The sequence below is a fragment of the Ascaphus truei genome, chromosome 1 (assembly GCF_040206685.1).
Source record: "Ascaphus truei isolate aAscTru1 chromosome 1, aAscTru1.hap1, whole genome shotgun sequence".
NCBI lineage: Eukaryota > Metazoa > Chordata > Amphibia > Anura > Ascaphidae > Ascaphus > Ascaphus truei.
This window is the reverse complement of record NC_134483.1, coordinates 249,856,286-249,873,790: the sequence shown is the minus strand read 5'-3', so window position 1 is coordinate 249,873,790 and position 17,505 is coordinate 249,856,286. Positions and strand designations below refer to the sequence as shown.

General features: G+C 42.1%; 1 protein-coding gene across 5 annotated transcripts in view; it reads right to left on the bottom strand.

Annotated features, from left to right (window-relative positions):
• Window positions 1–1,873: 1,873 nt before the first annotated feature.
• The window catches only part of FRMPD1 (FERM and PDZ domain containing 1), a 418,583-nt gene continuing 402,951 nt past the window's right edge, over window positions 1,874–17,505 (bottom strand). For 4 of the 5 annotated variants that reach the window (XM_075602814.1, XM_075602796.1, XM_075602804.1 and 1 more), the window contains 2 exons: window positions 10,656–11,540; window positions 7,650–10,048 (listed from right to left, as the gene is read on the bottom strand). In XM_075602814.1, the coding sequence (XP_075458929.1) occupies window positions 7,764–10,048; window positions 10,656–11,540 (3,170 nt within the window). In that variant the 3' untranslated portion in view covers window positions 7,650–7,763. Of the gene's footprint in view, window positions 3,219–7,649; window positions 10,049–10,655; window positions 11,541–17,505 lie in introns of those variants that run through there. The other variant, XM_075602821.1, reaches the window with a different exon arrangement.

Sequence of the window (17,505 nt, the reverse complement as noted above, 5' to 3'; positions counted from 1 at the left end):
ACTAATTTTGAAAAGCTCTGTCTGGTAGAATCAGACACTTCGGGACTCACATCGCAGTTATATGGGGAGGTGGTCGGTTCTGGGGTCCCTGAGCAGAGACACCCGAGATATAGATCCCAGTGGGAGTCCGACCTAGGAGAATCCCTGGAAGACGAGGATTGGAACAAAATCTATCTAGCAGCTGCCAAAAGCTCAATTTGCGCCACACTTAAGGAGAATGCATATAAGGTCCTAATGAGATGGTACCACACCCCGCTAAAATTAGCAAGTTATGTGCCGGGACTCTCCCCGCTGTGCCCTCGACAGTGTGGAGAGTCGGCTGACCTGTTACATATGCTGTGGTCTTGCCCACGGATCGCCCCTCTCTGGGAAGAAATTCGAGATTGGACTCAGAGGATCTTGGGCCTCCCGATTCCTCTAGACCCATGGCTGTTCTTGTTGAACAGACCACTAGAAGGGCTCAAGAGCAAGCAATAAACTAATTGGGCATATTGCCCTAGCGACCCGGTGTGAGATCGCAGCAGTATGGAAACTTAATGAAACCCCATCCATTCCCAAGATTCGAAACAGAATTTGGTTTGTCTGCCAGATGGAAAAGTTAACGAGTCTGGTTAATGACACTGGCCTCAACTATCTAAAAATCTGGATACCGTGGCTAGCCCAAACAGACATCCCCGGGGTGGAGCGCGACACAATATGGCATTGATAGTTCGAGGTGCATTCTCCTTCGGTGGGTAAAGACCTTATTCCACTTCCACACAAAGGCCTCAGGTGCCACGTTCAACTAGACAAAAAGGTTCCTCAATAACAATGATGTGAAGGTGGGCTCCAATAAACTGTCTTCAGAAACTCCATCCGCAATCCTATCATCCCACCCCCTTCCCCCTTTCAGTAGTCCCACCACTACCATCCTTCTCCCTCCTGTGTCACCCCCCCCCCATCACCTGGTAAATTGTTATGTATGATACTCAAATACACAAACGATTTACCTACCGAGAATTTTGGTGATGTCTGAGTCAGTCTTGTCTTTTGTTTTCTTGTCGTCACCCCTAGTGCAATATATCACTTTTTCATGTTAGCTGAATTTTATTCTAATTGCTTATATGAGTGTCATGTTATACTTTGTTCCTGTACCTTACCTCAATAAAAATACAAGTTATAAAAAAAAAAAAAAAAGCCTCCAATTGTGTACCTCTGTGAACGTCCGTCTACAGCCACGTTTGGGCGAAAACCAAACACAGCATATCAGTACAAACACCTCATACCAACTGTCAAGCACGGTGGTGGAGGGGTGAGGATTTGGGCTTGTTTTGCAGCCACAGGACCTGGGAACATTGCAGTTACTGAGTCGACCATGAACTCCTCTGTATACCAAAGTATTCTAGAATCAAATGTGAGGCCATCTGTTCGACAGCTAAAGCTTGGCCGAAATTGGGTCATGCAACAGGACAATGATCTCAAGCACACCAGCAACTCTACAACAGAATGGCTGAAAAAGAAAAGAATCAAGGTGTTGCAATGGGCCAGTCAAAGTCCAGACCTCAAATCGATTGAAATGCTGTGGCGGGACCTTAAGAGAACTGTGCATAAACAAATGCTCACAAACCTCAATGAACTGAAGCAACGTTGTAAAGAAGAGTGGGCCAAATTTCTTCCACAACAATGTGAGAGACTGATAAAGTCATACAGAAAATGATTACTTCAAGTTATTGCTGCCAAAGGTTGTTCTACAGGCTATTGAATCATAAGGCATACTTCACACATGGCTTCTCCATTTTGGTTTTATTTTTGTTAAATAAATCATGACATGGTGAAATGTCATGTGTTGTTCATCTGAGGTTGTATTTACCTAATTTTTAGACCTGCTAAGGAACAGATTATTGTTATTATGTCCTGATATGTAAAACCATAGAATTCAAAGAGGGTGTACTTTCTTTTTCACACCACTGTATATATGTATATAAGCATATATAAAAATTGTATGAGAATTACATATGACCAATCCTGCATGCTGAATATATAAAATAGCCAAGCCCATGTGCGTGTTGACAAAATGGATAATGTCCCACAGGTAAGGATAGAAGGGGAGGAGGGACCGGCAACCAGATAGCCCCTGTGAGGTGTGTACCCCGACCCTGATCTACGCGACATCAAAACTACCCCCTGCTGTCTCACACTGGTCCCTTAGTGATCCATGTGTTGAATGATGTGACACTCTGAACTCACGGTATAGGAGTGCCTCGCGTCCTCCGGGAACCACTGCAGAATCCTTTCCCAAAGAGCGTGCTCCTGCCTACAATCGATCATAGAAAAGGGTAGAAAAAAATGGCGGTGCACAACAAAAAGTGACTGAAGCGATGGACATAATAATGAGATTAAAAAAAGATTTATGTCAGCAAAAGGCAAACATCTCAGGCTAAAAAGTCCTCTGAAGTATTTCGCACTCCCATTTTTTCTACCATTTCAATATATTAGTAGAGTTGTTCACTAGGGTAGGGCTTCCCAAAGTAATCTTGACAGATCAAAGAACCAACTTCATGTCCAAAGTGATGTAGTCGCTAAGAATTTTGGTATATCATCCACAAACGGCTGGGTTAATGGAGTGGTTCTACTGAACCATGAAGTGCATGATTCGGAGGTTGTTACCTCGGAAAAAAGAAATTGGGATGAACTGCTTCCCTTTATGCTTTTTGTAGTGTGGGAAGTTCCCCAAACCTCTATAGGGTGCTCCCTTTTTGAATTATTGTACGGTCATCAACCTTGGGGCATCTTAAATCTCATAAAAGAATCCTGGGAGGAACAGCCATTCCCTTCTAAATATGTGGAACAATATGTAATTAACCTCAGAGATCGGTTAGAGTTAGTGTGTGATGTTGCAAGGGAAAATGTACAGAACTCTCAGCATGCTCAGGAGAGATAATACACCAGCACACCCACCTAAGTGTTTCAACCCAGGGACAGAGTAATCTTGCTTCTTCCCAGTAGTGAGAGTAAACTTTTGGTGAAGTGACAGGGGTCCTTTAAGTTTCTACGTTGTACAGGCAAAGTGAACTATGAGATTGCTCATCCAGGTTGCAGGAAGGGTAAGTAAATGTACCATGTGAACCTCCTGAAACCCTGGAAACCCGGGTATGTCCTTGCTCATCCATCTGGTCAGCGAGAGTACGGATTTGGGTCCAAACCTCCTGTAGAAGGGTAGACCGTCCTAGATCAGGTGTCTATGGGAAAACAGTTAAACCCAAAATAACTTTTTATTTACACATTACACATAATTATATGCTTTATACTATGCACATTCATATAGTCACCATGTCACATGACTCCACTTTTTGGTTACACTTTTGTTTGGCTAAGTTGCTATGCAACCATACACAGAGTTTTAGAGCCAACACCCTCCTGCGTCACAAACAATTAGAGGGCTGTGTATATTAATTAATAATAAAAATTATAAGCAGCACACACTGTGATTTTGGTATCTTGACAAAGGGCCTAACATGAATCGAAATGTTGATCTGATTTCTTAAATAAATACTTCATTTTTTTCAACAAGTCCTCTGGAGTGCCGGCTATTAATATTTTTTCCCTAACTCCCGAACAACGACAGGAGCTTTTAGAGCTCGGTGTCCAGTTTAAGGATTTTTTTTCCAGAAAGGCGCACGAAAACCCAATTTGATTTTCCATTAAATCATAACTGAACTCAGGGTGAGCGTATGGTCTCACCCATACAGGCTACCTGAGTGCAGGAAGGACATCATCTGGAAATAAGGAGTTAGTTAGGAATTATACAAGAGTCCCATAGTGACTGGTGCAGTCCACTTGTTCTAGTACCCAAGGCAAATGGGAAAGTGCAGTTCTGTGTAGACCTTCAGTAAGAAATAGTAGGGGAACCCCTGCTGCGGCCTCAGTGAAATGATGATATGAACGGTGCTTGGGTGTAAACTGTAGAGAATGAAGGAGAGAAGGAACCCAATATAGCACTCAGGTTCACACTCTGGGGATAAGTGAATGAATTAAAAACATAATCTTTATTAAACAACATATATAAAATATTGGTCCAACGACGTACTAAGGGTGAGTTGATCCTAAGTAAAGAAAACCATATTGGCTCTGGATCAAAATAAATAGTGTGTGCCAGATGATTTTAATAAACCACTGGTACTGAGTTCACACAGTATTCCTGATGCGGACCTGTGTGGTGGGTGATTATTCCAGGTGTGTCCGGGTAAGTACTGAGATTGCAGGTCACAAGGATATAATATATTCTAGTACTTAATGGTAAGCGTGACCCAACTGATGGACATAAAAACAAATACACTATGTATATCAGTGGTGGTATAGTACAATCAGCTAAGCTCCTCTATAGAGAAGTGTGTGTGCCCCTATCAGTGTCAGAATGACCTAAGGTAACCCTCTGGGTGCTATACTCCAGGGGTGTGTGGACCTATATTAACCAGCGTGGCTAGAGTCAGAGGTAAGTATCCTGACTAAGGTCATAGAGGTCAGTATCCCAATCTGGGAGACGCTGATGATAGGGGGCAGGCTGGTGACTCACAATTTAACAGAGTGCTTGGTTATGGTAAAAGCTGAAGGAAACCTCACAGATGCTAAGCAGCACCCCAACACGGCAGGGCCGCTGCAGTGTGCTGTAGGTAAGGTTCCTCAGTACTAATATTCCGGAACACTATCCCTATAAACACCTTGAGGAGGCTAAGAGTGACCGTCGGGGCACTTTTGTCCTGTGTTAAAACGCACTCGCAGACTACCGCATCAACTCGCGGTCTCAGAGAATCATGAGGAGGCAGTCCTGATCTGCGCGTGCACGTGTATACAAAGGGCCGATGCGCGAGTTTCGCGAAGGGCTTTTTCAAGGCGAATAGTTAGTATCATTAAATGAAACACAGGACAAAAGTGCCCCGACGGTCACTCTTAGCCTCCTAAAGGTGTTTATAGGGATAGTGTTCCGGAATAATAGTACTGAGGAACCTTACCTACAGCACACTGCAGCTGCCCTGCCGTGTTGGGGTGCTGCTTAGCATCTGTGAGGTTTCCTTCAGCTTTTACCATAACCAAGCACTCTGTTAAATTGTGAGTCACCAGCCTGCCCCCTATCATCAGCGTCTCCCAGATTGGGATACTGACCTCTATGACCTTAGTCAGGATACTTACCTCTGACTCTAGCCACGCTGGTTAATATAGGTCCACACACCCCTGGAGTATAGCACCCAGAGGGTTACCTTAGGTCATTCTGACACTGATAGGGGCACACACACTTCTCTATAGAGGAGCTTAGCTGATTGTACTATACCACCACTGATATACATAGTGTATTTGTTTTTATGTCCATCAGTTGGGTCACGCTTACCATTAAGTACTAAATATATTATCCTTGTGACCTGCAATCTCAGTACTTACCCGGACACACCTGGAATAATCACCCACCACACAGGTCCGCATCAGGAATACTGTGTGAACTCAGTACCAGTGGTTTATTAAAATCATCTGGCACACACTATTTATTTTGATCCAGAGCCAATATGGTTTTCTTTACTTAGGATCAACTCACCCTTAGTACGTCGTTGGACCAATATTTTATATATGTTGTTTAATAAAGATTATGTTTTTAATTCATTCACTTATCCCCAGAGTGTGAACCTGAGTGCTATATTGGGTTCCTTCTCTCCTTCATTCTCTAGACTAGACCTTCAGTAAGTAAAGTTAATGCTGTCTCACAGTTCGATGCAAAACCAATGCTCAAAGTGGATGAGTTGCTTGACTCCTTAGGAAACACGGACTACAAAACCACTCTGGATTTCACGAAAGTGTATTGGCAAATTCCTTTGAAAAATGTTGCCGCTCCTCTGGGCCTGTTAAAACTTGTGAACATGCCATTTGGTTTACATGGGGCACCAAAACTTTGAATAGGTTGGTGGACAGGGTGTAGCATCCCCATAGGGGTTATGCAGTTGCATATCTTGACAATATCATTATATTAAGCAAGCACTGGGGATCCCATAAGAACATAAGAAGCCAGTGCTCCGTTCATTAAGAGAGACGGGCCTGACCGCATATCCCAAAAAATGTACCTTGGGAAAGGTGGAAATAAAATACCTTGGTTATACCATGGGAGGTGGTAGAGTAAGACCATTAACTAGTAAAGTAAATGCCATGAGATAATCTCCCACTCCACAGACAAAAACACAGGTGCGTTCACTTCTGGGGATAGGAAGGTATTACCGTAGGTTTACTGTATACTGCCCTATTTTACGGTTACGGGAGCCATGACAGACCTCACACAAAAAGGCACCCCTACCCAGGTATTCTGGACGTAAAAAATGTCAGTGGGCAATTGATGAAGTAAAAAATACTTATCGAAAGCATCCACCCTTAAAACTCCTGAATTTAAGAGACCGTTCATTATACAGATTGATGCATCTAATATAGGTTATGGGGCAGTATTGTTGCATGATTTTGACAAGGTAGAGCACCCTATTCTCTCTCTGAGATTAAAATTGTTTCCACGGGCAGTAAAGTACTGTATGCGGCTATTAAGACGAGGCATTGGCACTAATGTGGGCAATGGAGGCATTGAGATACTATTTCAACTTTATCTTGGTGACTGACCATGCTCCAAACCCACACCAGGTTGACCAAGTGGTATATGTCCCTCCAGACATTCTCTTTCGAGATACAGCATAGGCCAGGCAAAGAGAATGCCACAGCTGATTTTATGTCTCAAGAGGGAGTGGAGGGATGTGCTTCGGCCGCAAGTAGCCCTTGATACACACAAACAGGGCGGGTTGGGGGGACTGTAACAGGGGCAAGCCTGATTCCAACAGCTAGGACAGTTGGCTGTCGGTCAGCAAGAAGTTAATCCCTGCCTGAAGGAAGCAGGAGGATTAACAAGCCCAGATGGGTAGTAAAAGTTTAAAAGGAGGGCGACGTGCAGCCCAGGAAGGTGCTCTTCCTGGACTGCAGAGGGATACTGGGTATGATATATATTCCCATGCTATGTTTGCATGTATGGAATTTTTACTTGCTGGAGCTGAGAAAGAGCTGTATTTTGAGTTTCTGAGTAAAAGCCTATGTTTAATTTTCCAAACGCAAGTCTCCTGTCGTTGTCTCTGTGTTCATCACCTACAGTGTCTTACAATGTGTGTGCTACATCTTTGGGTATCTAGCACTGTTTTTAATTATTTCTTTTGGCGTTTCTGCTCAGTTCTGATACTTATGGCACTTATGGCATCTGCTGGGTCACCTAGCAACAGTTGTTAGAGGTATTGCATGCCAATTAGGCCTTCACGCAGTTTTGTGTGTATGTATATATATATATTCTGTATAGATATACATACAGTACACACACATATATATATATATATGGGGTCTTGTCACTATACGGTATCTTAATAAAGGTTCAAGTTTTTGAATAAATATAAAACTGTTCATATTTGCACCAAGACCTGCGAGTGCCCAGTCTGCATTTTTGCCAATGTAGCTGGACCACTAACATCGGTACACCTAAGCTATTGGTTCTTGCATATATATATATATATATATATATATATATATATATATATATATATATATATATATATATATATATATATATATATATATAAATATATATATATATATATAATTTGTATGATTGTGCAAAATATTCTTGGTTAATTTTAACACATTTCTAATGCTGATATAACCCTTTTTAGACACGTTACAAAGTGGGTAAAGATGCAGAGCACAGATTTTAGTCAAATAAATCTTTTTCATAGAGATATTAATGTCCTATACTGCTGCGTTAGGCAAAACACAGCAGCAGTCAGAGCAGTGCACTGGCGAGACAGAAGTTTAGAATGCAGGTCCCGGCTCTCTCTCTCCGAAGCCTTTTTAGCAGCCTGAACAAATTGATGAAAGGTGCATATAAGATCCTGAAGATTAGTTTCGACATCTATCTGCCTTCTACTACACCGAACACAACTCGAAAATTGGAGGCACACCTCTGTCATCTGCATAAGGTTGAGGAAAGTCTCTTCAACTGCTTGGTACATCTCTACAGAGGACTGTTCTGACCTCAGCACTTTTTGACAGGTGGACATCAGCTTCCGAGATACACTGCAAAGAACGGATTTGTCTTCTGAAAAACGTGCTGCACATTTGTCCTGGGAATGAATCTCTCCATTGTTTTTAAATTGCTCTAAGATTTTTTGCAGGTCCAAAACACTATCTTGTAATTTTCCAAAGCCAGTTGGAGTGTCATGTATTATACTTCTTAAGTGATTTAGGGCATCACAGTGTTCTAAGAAAACTATACTTTCACTAATGCTATTAGTTAAATTAAATCGATTCCTTTCCACAGACAATACATTTTCTGCTGCAGGAGGTATCGTCGTAGGTAATGATGATATAGTTTCACCAAAGGCAACTGTCTCATCCTCCGCTTCAGTGTCTACACCTCGAAAACAGCTTACGTAAGATAATTGGCAGCTGCAATTTCCTGCATTTCTTATTTCAGGTATGACAGGTTTATTCATATTTTCTTGTATATTTTTTTCTGGACTGTATAGAGCATGATCTTCATTGTCTCTACTGGATTTATCATGGTTCATATCAAAGCCTTGGTGTAGTGAATTAGTAAGGATCTCTCTGCTTGATTGTGTTTCTGATTGATAGCTCTTTGTAGACACTGAATGCTCACTGTGGCCTTTCTCTGAGTTTAGCAAAAAAGCACCACTGTCTCTCTCCTCCTCATTCTCAGCATAACAAAGTTCAAGAGGGACTAACGTCGTTTGTAAAGAGTTTAGTGAGGATGACAGAAATGTATCTATGCCAGTGCTGCAACATCTTTCCATATTAGGTGAATTCCCACACACTACTCCTAAATCTGTGTTTCTTACGAGGAGATGTTCTTCTTCATCACAGAAAGGCACATTCTGATCACTGAGTATCATTGGAGTGGTCTCCTCTCTAAGTGAGTTCATGGAGAAGTGAGTTAAAAGGCCAGAAATACCACTGAAATCAAAAAGCAAATCTGTGGCATTAGAGATATCAAATGATTTCTGCGTTTTTTGTGGAAAAAGTTGAGTGCTGTTTTTCTCTCTGGGTAAAACAAAGCTGTCCATGTTGCCTTCAGTTTGAGTAGAATCAATTTCTACTATGCTGTACAAGCAGGGTATTGGTTCATCTTCTGATTTAGCAACATAAAGTGACTGCCTGCTTGTAGGATTTGGGTAAGATTTTGAGGCATTATGTTTATTCAAATAATCGTCTTGAATTCCATTTTTAAATATGTTTTTGAAAGTTGTTTTAATCTTTGGCTCGAAGCCTTCTAATATGTGTTCTTCTTTTATACAACTCATCAAGCTGCTATCATTAGAATCAACCGCTGCCATGCAGGGATTCAATTGGCTATTAATACTTGTATTGTACAACTGTAGATATATTTCAGAAGGACTAGCTCGACCACTGTGTTCCAATGTGTTCCAAATAAGAGTGTTTTCTGCATCATCATTGCTATTCGGACCAGGATTATCATTTTGTCCTTTCTCTTCACCTCCATGATTAGTTCTGAAACGAATAGCTGAGATGGAAGATACTACAGAATCAGTAACTGACTTGGTTTCCATAGTGTCAGGCTCCATTTCCATTAGGTTTGGGGAATGTGTTTTGCCTTTGGTTTTAACTGTGGACTTGTTTTGAATAAGTGGCTTGGTTTCTAGTAGAGAAGGTTCCCCTTCAGTGTCCTTCAAGGAAGAAACCGTTGGAGAATGTGAATCAATGGAAAAGTGAGATTCTTTTTCATAGCAACATACATGATCCATACTCTCCAAAGAGTTGGATGGTGATACCGGAAATGTAACCTGAGAAGTGTAGTCTGTCTGTAAGAATGATCTTCTTTTTCTTAAGACTTTTGTTGTTTTTTTAGAATCCCTTTGTTTTTTGTTTTCTTTTATTGCCTTTTGCATTAAAACATTTGAGTCTGGTAAGTTATACAATGCTTCATTGCCTGGATATTGAAATGCACTCTCTTCCTTATTGGAAACTGATTTTAAACCTAAGAGGAAAAATAACAAGAATAAGTGTTGGCAATTCAGGACGCTAAAGGAACAAAAATAATTACAATGGTTATAACCAATACACTAAATTCTCTTGTCTAGGCCAAAAAGACAGTTCTTTATAGATAATATATGCTAAACCTCAAAGGTTTCTTCATGTGCGAGGAGAATAATAATAAATAGTAAAATACATGTACCTACAATTTAAAAATCTTCACTAAAAGAAAGAAGCTCGGGTAGTCCCTATTATAGTGTGAAATTAAAAAAAAAAAAAACAATGAAGAGTTGTAAACTTGAAAGCAAGTGAAGATCCTTAGAGAACAAAAATATTGCCAATAAACTGTAAAAGTTCTATTTAACCCTCAAAATAAAATTCAGATGTTATTGACTTTTTTCTCCTTCTCGTTGTTGTGTAACCTCCCTTTGCAATTTTCTGTTTTTAGCAACTTTCATGAAATAATTAATATACTGATCAATTTTATGTATACATATTGTTCCAGGTAGTGCTTTCTATGTATAGCTTGTAGTTTATTGCCAACATATTTTTGTGATTATGCCAAGACAATAATTATGTTATTGTTGCCTTGATTTGTTTAGATTCCTTACCTGGAGAAGTTAGAGTTGGTGTGAAACGATCTGTAGCATCAAAAAATTCTTCTTCAGAACTACTGTCACCAAAACCAGGAGGAGGATCCAGGATGAGCGCTTCCACCTCGTCATTCAGACCCAAATGACAAATGCTCTTCTTTACTCCTACTTCGACTTCCAAATCTTTCCCAGAGTTGCTCTCTGGACTACTGGGAATGTTCCTTTCCACACTGCTAGCTGGTGAGACGTTAGAGCAAAGGCTGTAGTACTCCATTCTATTGTGTTCTAACAGCTGATATGCAATAGAGAAAGCATGTAGTTCATTTTCCTCTCTGCCTTCGGCATCTCTTGGGAATCTAGAAGAAGACTCTTTTACATCCATCACCGTATCTTCTCTGCTGCTGGGCAGCTGCAAAAGGCAGAGCAAAGGATCAGATCCTCTCCTTCCATTTTCTTTGCTTTCCAGCTCTTCCCTATCGGTAAAAACACCCTGATCTTCTATGGCCATATCTTTCAAGCTAGGGGTATAAAACTGAAAAAACTCTGGCCTGCTTGAAGAACAAGTCTCTAGATCATCTTCTTCCAGAGCATCAATGGAGTCACTTGACCAGCTGATTTTGTAGCCTTGTCCTTCTGTGTTAGCAGAATCCGAAGCTTCAGAGATGCTGTCTGTATCATTATTTTCTTCATCACAGCACCCTCTCTCGCCACCATTACTGTCTTTCTTTTCTCCATCTTGGTTCAATCCATGCACATCTTCTATTTCCTCTTCTTCCTTTTCCACTTCCTCATGTAATGGTTTTATGCTGTCGTACTTCAGAAAGTGGAGACCTGATGCAGGTTCCAGGGAGGAATCAACTTCTGATGATTCTTCTGAGTCACTGCAGGCCCTGGATTCATACCCTTAAGATCAAACAAACAAATCTAATTAATTAATTAAATGATCACATTTACAGATGTAGCATGTGACATTGTTCTCCCAGATAACACAACATATATTGTCAAAAAGCAGAATATCCCAGTGGTTTTCTGTATTCAATGGCAGTAATGGCGCATAATCTGTCAATGTACAATAACCCACCATAACACACCAGAGGAGACAATGAAGCCTGCAACATTTGTATGTATTAAGATTCTGATTTACATTTGTTTTGTTATTTGGATCATCACCACCAGCTCAGAGGTATTTTTATTGTCCAAAGAACAAAACGTTGTATGCCATACCCCTAAATGTTTGATAAAATCATAATGTCTACTGGTACTGGAAAAGAACAAAGGATCTTTCATCATTTTTTATAATAAAAACATATTGTTTTACATATTGTTTTGTATATCACATTAAATATATATATATGGATTATATTACCTATGTATAGAGTAAAAACACAGTCTATTAGAGAGAATTTAAACAAAATAACATTCAAACAAGAAACATACATATTCATACAGATGTCACAGATTATTTGAAATGCAGAAACGCGTGTTAGAGCTAACACAAGTTTTAACGCAAAATTCATCGCTGCTTAGTTTAAATTAATGGATCCGCGGTTTACGCATGAGGGAAATATGCGGTCAAAATTACCTTAAAAAGTGGGTTCAATCGTGTTAGCGTTAAGAAAAACAGTCGTTACATTTGTACAGTATGTCAGAATCTTTTCACATAAGAGTAATCAGAACTTCCATATTGCTGTAGGTGAGCTTTAGTTTCTCATTTAAAGAAGCGCAGAGTCATGGTGCATTCGAAAGCTAATACAAGTTTGGCTTGGGCATGAGCTCTGGTTGCTGTCATGTATAGTAATACTATGGCAATAACCATCGGCTGTAGAGGAGCATTGCGCTGTGAAGAGGTTACTGCTGGAGTCAGATTTGGAGGGTGAAGACATCAAAGGTAAGAAACACATTGATTGTATTTTATTTCATTGTTTTTTTTTTTTTTTTTTTACGATGCCCATTGACTGTCAATGTGTTTATCTATGCCCCTTTTGGGTTATGGCTAAGCACTGTGACAAGCAATGCATTTTTTTACAACTGCTTCTTTTTATTTAATTGTAATGTACTGTATTGTATTTCTGGTGCTTGTTTTTTTTTTTTAGGTTGCCCATTGACTGCCATGCTGCCATGCTGCTATGACCGGCGGTGAAGTGATGTGCGGCCAATCCAGCAACCCGGCGTGCGACCGGAAACAGTGAATGAACAGGAACACCTCGTGGAGGAGAAGGACGCGATGCACCGCCGTGCAAACAGAACGAAGGCTGGTCAGGTGACTCAAAAAAACTTTATTGCAACAAGTGTAGAGCTAACAAATCCTTTGACGCGTTTCAGCCGATTGGCCTTTGACCAAGGCCAATCGGCTGAAACGCGTCAAAGGATTTGTTAGCTCTACACTTGTTGCAATAAAGTTTTTTTGAGTCACCTGACCAGCCTTTGTTCTGTTTGCACGGCGGTGCATCGCGTCCTTCTCCTCCACGAGGTGTTCCTGTCCTTTGCTAATCAATTGGTTTATTGGTGGTGGGGTAATTGCCCCGGGGAGGGTGGTAAGGCATCCCAGGTGGGTAGGGGGAGTGGGGTTAACCCCTTAATTACCATAGTGGTTAATAATCGCTAAGGTGATTAAGGGCTTAGTGGCCACCAGGGGATAAGTACAACTTTAATTTACTATATGCTGGCTAGGTCATATTTTGGTTATATTTTATTTTTTAATGGGCAAATTAGCTATTATCTAGATATGAATAATAGGGATTTTGCCTATTACTGTACTGTATTTGTTTGGGGGAGATGGGGGGGTGGGGGGGGTTGTTCAATGTATAGTATTGGTGATTATATTGTAATGTTTATTGGGGGTAGAGGAGGTGGATAAAGGGGGAGTTGCCCCAGGGCGGGTGGTTAGGCCTCGCAGGTGGGTAGTGGGAGGTATTAACCCGTTCATTACCATGGCTGTTACTACAGATAAGGTAATTAAGGTGTTAACCCCTCCTGCAACCTTCCCGGTAAGCCTAACCACACACCCTGGGGAAACTACCCCTTCACTCACCCACTCTACACCCAATAAATCAGGTAGTCTGGTTTAACACCTTCATTGCCTTAGCGGTTAGCCACTAAGGTAATGTTGCTGCTTTTATTTTAATAACATATTATTGTAGCAGGGGGCCTCCGGAGCTGGACCACATTCATTTTAGCCCTGGGGACCCCATGCTTCCCACGTTACAGGCCCCGTTATGGGGTGCCCGTATCCTTCTGCTTTGTTTAAATCTCCTGATCACGTGGGCCGTGAAACGGGAGACTTTAAACATGGCTGCTGGGATACCGGCATCTCATAACATTGCCTGTATCTCGGGAAGCAGGGGTCCCCGGACCTGAAATCAATGCAATTCAGCTCCGGAGTCCCCCTGCTACAATAATATGTTATTAAAATTAAAGCCCCGTGATCCCCTGTTAGAGGCGCGCAGGTAGAGTGACTGATTCAGTCTCTCTCTCTTACTGCGCATCTGTTACATACAGGTGTGACGGGGGAGGGGTGCCAAGCGAGTAATAAAGGGGTCATCCCCATTAGGCACCCCCTTCAACCGTCTGGGAAGTGAGGAGTTAACCAGAAATGTACTTATAATACATATGTTCCCCTGCTTCACAACCAACAGGTATATCCCTTGGTTATCCTATTCCCACATTTAGAGGGATTTCATGTAGTTTTATTCCCCTGCCTCAGGGCAAACTGTGGTCTATTTGATAGACGTGTATATTGGTACAATTATAGGTGTTTGTACCTTTACAGTGTATGTACCAGCCACATACACTGGGATTAGGTCGGGAGGGAAAGGGTTAATTGCATTTACATGATTATTGCCCTTTGTCCCATTTCCCGCCTTTGCAGTCTCCATTTTGCAGCATCTCCATAAGTCGCCATTGGAGCTCCATATAATCCTATGGAGATTCCGGCGATTTGGGCCCGATATTACAGAAGACCTGCATGTGGCGCCCGAGAGGAGGAGCGGCGTTTCCCCATTGAAAGTGAATGGAGTAATGCATTTCAATAGGGATTCCTCGAGGCCGACCTCCGGAGATGAACTGGCAGCCAGCCAGACCGCAAAACCGCAAAAGTGGAAACAATGTCTTTGAAAGAGCTTTGATCGCTCAATTGGCGTGGGAACTAGGCTTCGGTCAAGTTCAGGACCAATTGGCGTGGGAAACTTTTGTTCTAGGGCACCCAGAAATAAAATAATTTTTGCCCCTAGCCCCTAGGAACCCCCTCACTCGACCCAAACCGGGTCCGACAATTAATGGCGACGAGAAAGGGTTGCGCCGGCCATGAGGGTCCTACCATTGACCGCAATGGCAGAGAAAGCCGCGTGGCTTTGAAACACTAAGTGGAAAACAGGGTAAACTGAAAACCCATAACTCCAGTTCCGTAGGGACCACAGGGCTGGGATTTGGCCGGCATGTAGTCACTGCTCTGGCATGACTGCATGGCAATTTCCAGCCCTCTCCCCTCAACCGAACGGAGTAGGGTTAACTATGAAAAAGTGTGAGTTGCCCATTGACTCCAATGGTAGCGGAGGTCCCATTAAATCCTATGGCGGCGCCGGCCAATGCATTTTCCTATGGCGGCGCCGGCCCTATTGATTCCAATGGAGGTTAAAGCCGCGAGGTAAACGGCTAAGCTAAAAATGGTAAAAACCTGTAGTCCATAACTCCAGTTCTGTACGGACTAGAGAGCTGGGATTTGGCCAGCATGTAGTCACTGCTCCGGCATGACTGCATGCAAATCCCGACACTCTCTGAGCAACAGAACGAAGTCAGGTTAATTGTTTAGTTTGGATTTCTGCCATTAACTTCAATGGCAGATAAATAAAATTTCTGTAAAGGTGCATTTAAAGTGTATTTCTATAACTCCCGTTCGGTGGGTCCCAGTGAGCTGAAAATTGGCCACCGTGTAGAGTCCTCTCCGGCATGAGGATCTGGCAATTTGTAGCCCACTTGCCCAGCCGAATGGATTATTTTAATATATATAATTGTGGAAATGTACTGAATTTGGTGTCTGGCATAAAAGCCTGTGAAAGATACTGGCTCTGCAGTACTGTATGTTAATGTTCAGGGGGCGACATAATGTTTGCAACAGGCCCCCTGATCAAAGGCTCCCCCACCCTGTTTGTATATACTAGGGCGGAACAGAGCATGACTTGAGTGGTTCTACAAGTGTCATAAATCACACCTTTAGACAAAAGGGTTTCCTGGCCAGATCCCCTTCTGGCAGACTAGGAGACGCCAATCTTTTGGGAGTGGGCCTACGAAAATGGCCCCCTGATTAGAATAATGCCCACCCCTGTGGGCAGGTATTACCTCACTTCCCACGTGAGCTGGCAAGGGGTAATTGGGTGTAGGTAATTGGTAACCAATACCTGACACCCAATGTTAAGGGATAGGGCTTAAATCCTATATAACTGATTGTAAGCTCTATGCCCAGTGTCTTCATTTGTATCCTGTATTGCTGAATGAATTGCCAATCCAGATCCTGATTGCTTCATTGTCCAACCCCTAAGTGTGTTCATATTCCGTATGTTATTTGTATATTTTGTGTGTTCACCTTCTTCAAGGAATAAACTTTCTTTATTATATCTAAGTCGCATTCAATTCAACCCAGTTATGTTTGTGTATATTATAACCCTGCACAAGCTCCCGTGACAACAGGTGCAGCCAGGTAGGATTCACACCGTGCGAGTCCTATTAAAACAGAGGGACCCCCGCTGTATTAATACGATGGTCCATTATAGCCTGATGTGGACTATCTGAGTGTTTGCGAGATGTTCAAGGATTTTCCTCAAACATTGGCTCTGAACAGACAGTTGCATCTGTAGATGTTTCACGCAAGGTTTGCTTGAGGATTACGTATATTTGGAATTCCTATTATGATCACTTCTTTTCAACATATTTTTATAAAGCTGTACAATAGACATGTAATAAAGAATGTGATAATTTAGCCATAAAACAAAGACAGTGGGGGCTATGCACTAAGCTCCGACAAGTCGTTTTAAGAGCGCAAAGTGCCTTTTAAGGCTGAAACAGTCTGCTGCGCAATTTACTAAGCAGTGATAACTGTGCTTTATCGGCCTTTAAAAGGCATTTTTTCTGGCCTGCGAGCAAAACCCGCCCAATCAGGCAAAAAAAGGCAAACGCGGCGATTTTTGCCAGTCCGCGGGATTTTATAAGTGAATCGTGCTTTAAAAGCATGCCAGAAAAACACGCCAGCTAAAGGCAGGCGCAAAAGAAGCTGGACTTAGAAAAAATTCTTTGTTTACCTTTTTTCAGGCACACCATCCATACAACAGGCTGGCGGGTGTCCCCGGGTAATCCCCGCGGCTGTCCGTGGGTCCCCGCGGGCCTGGGGTACCAATGTTACACCCCTCCCCTAACACATACAGTACAATAATGGGCAAAATTACTATTATCCACATATGGATAATAATGCATTTGCCCATTTAAAATATATTCATCAGAATAAATAAAATAAATAAATCTTGCACTCACCCTTGCCAGGCTGCTACGATGAAGGCTGTCCTCATCCTCATCCCGTCCATGTCCTCAGGTGCTGCCAAAAATACCCCTAATCCCTTAATCACCTTAGCGGTTAGTAAGCGGTAGAGTAATTCAGTGGTTAACCCACCCTCCCCCGCTACCCACCCGGGAGGCCTAACCACCCTCCCCCATTACCCACCCGGGAGGCCTAATCACCCTCCCTTGGGTACAATACCCCCTTCACCCACAAAAACACTACACAGAAAATAAACAAACATTACCATATTTAATAAACTTTAATACATAACCCACGCACCCCCTGTGCCCCCCCCAATAAAAACATGATTTATTATTTTACATA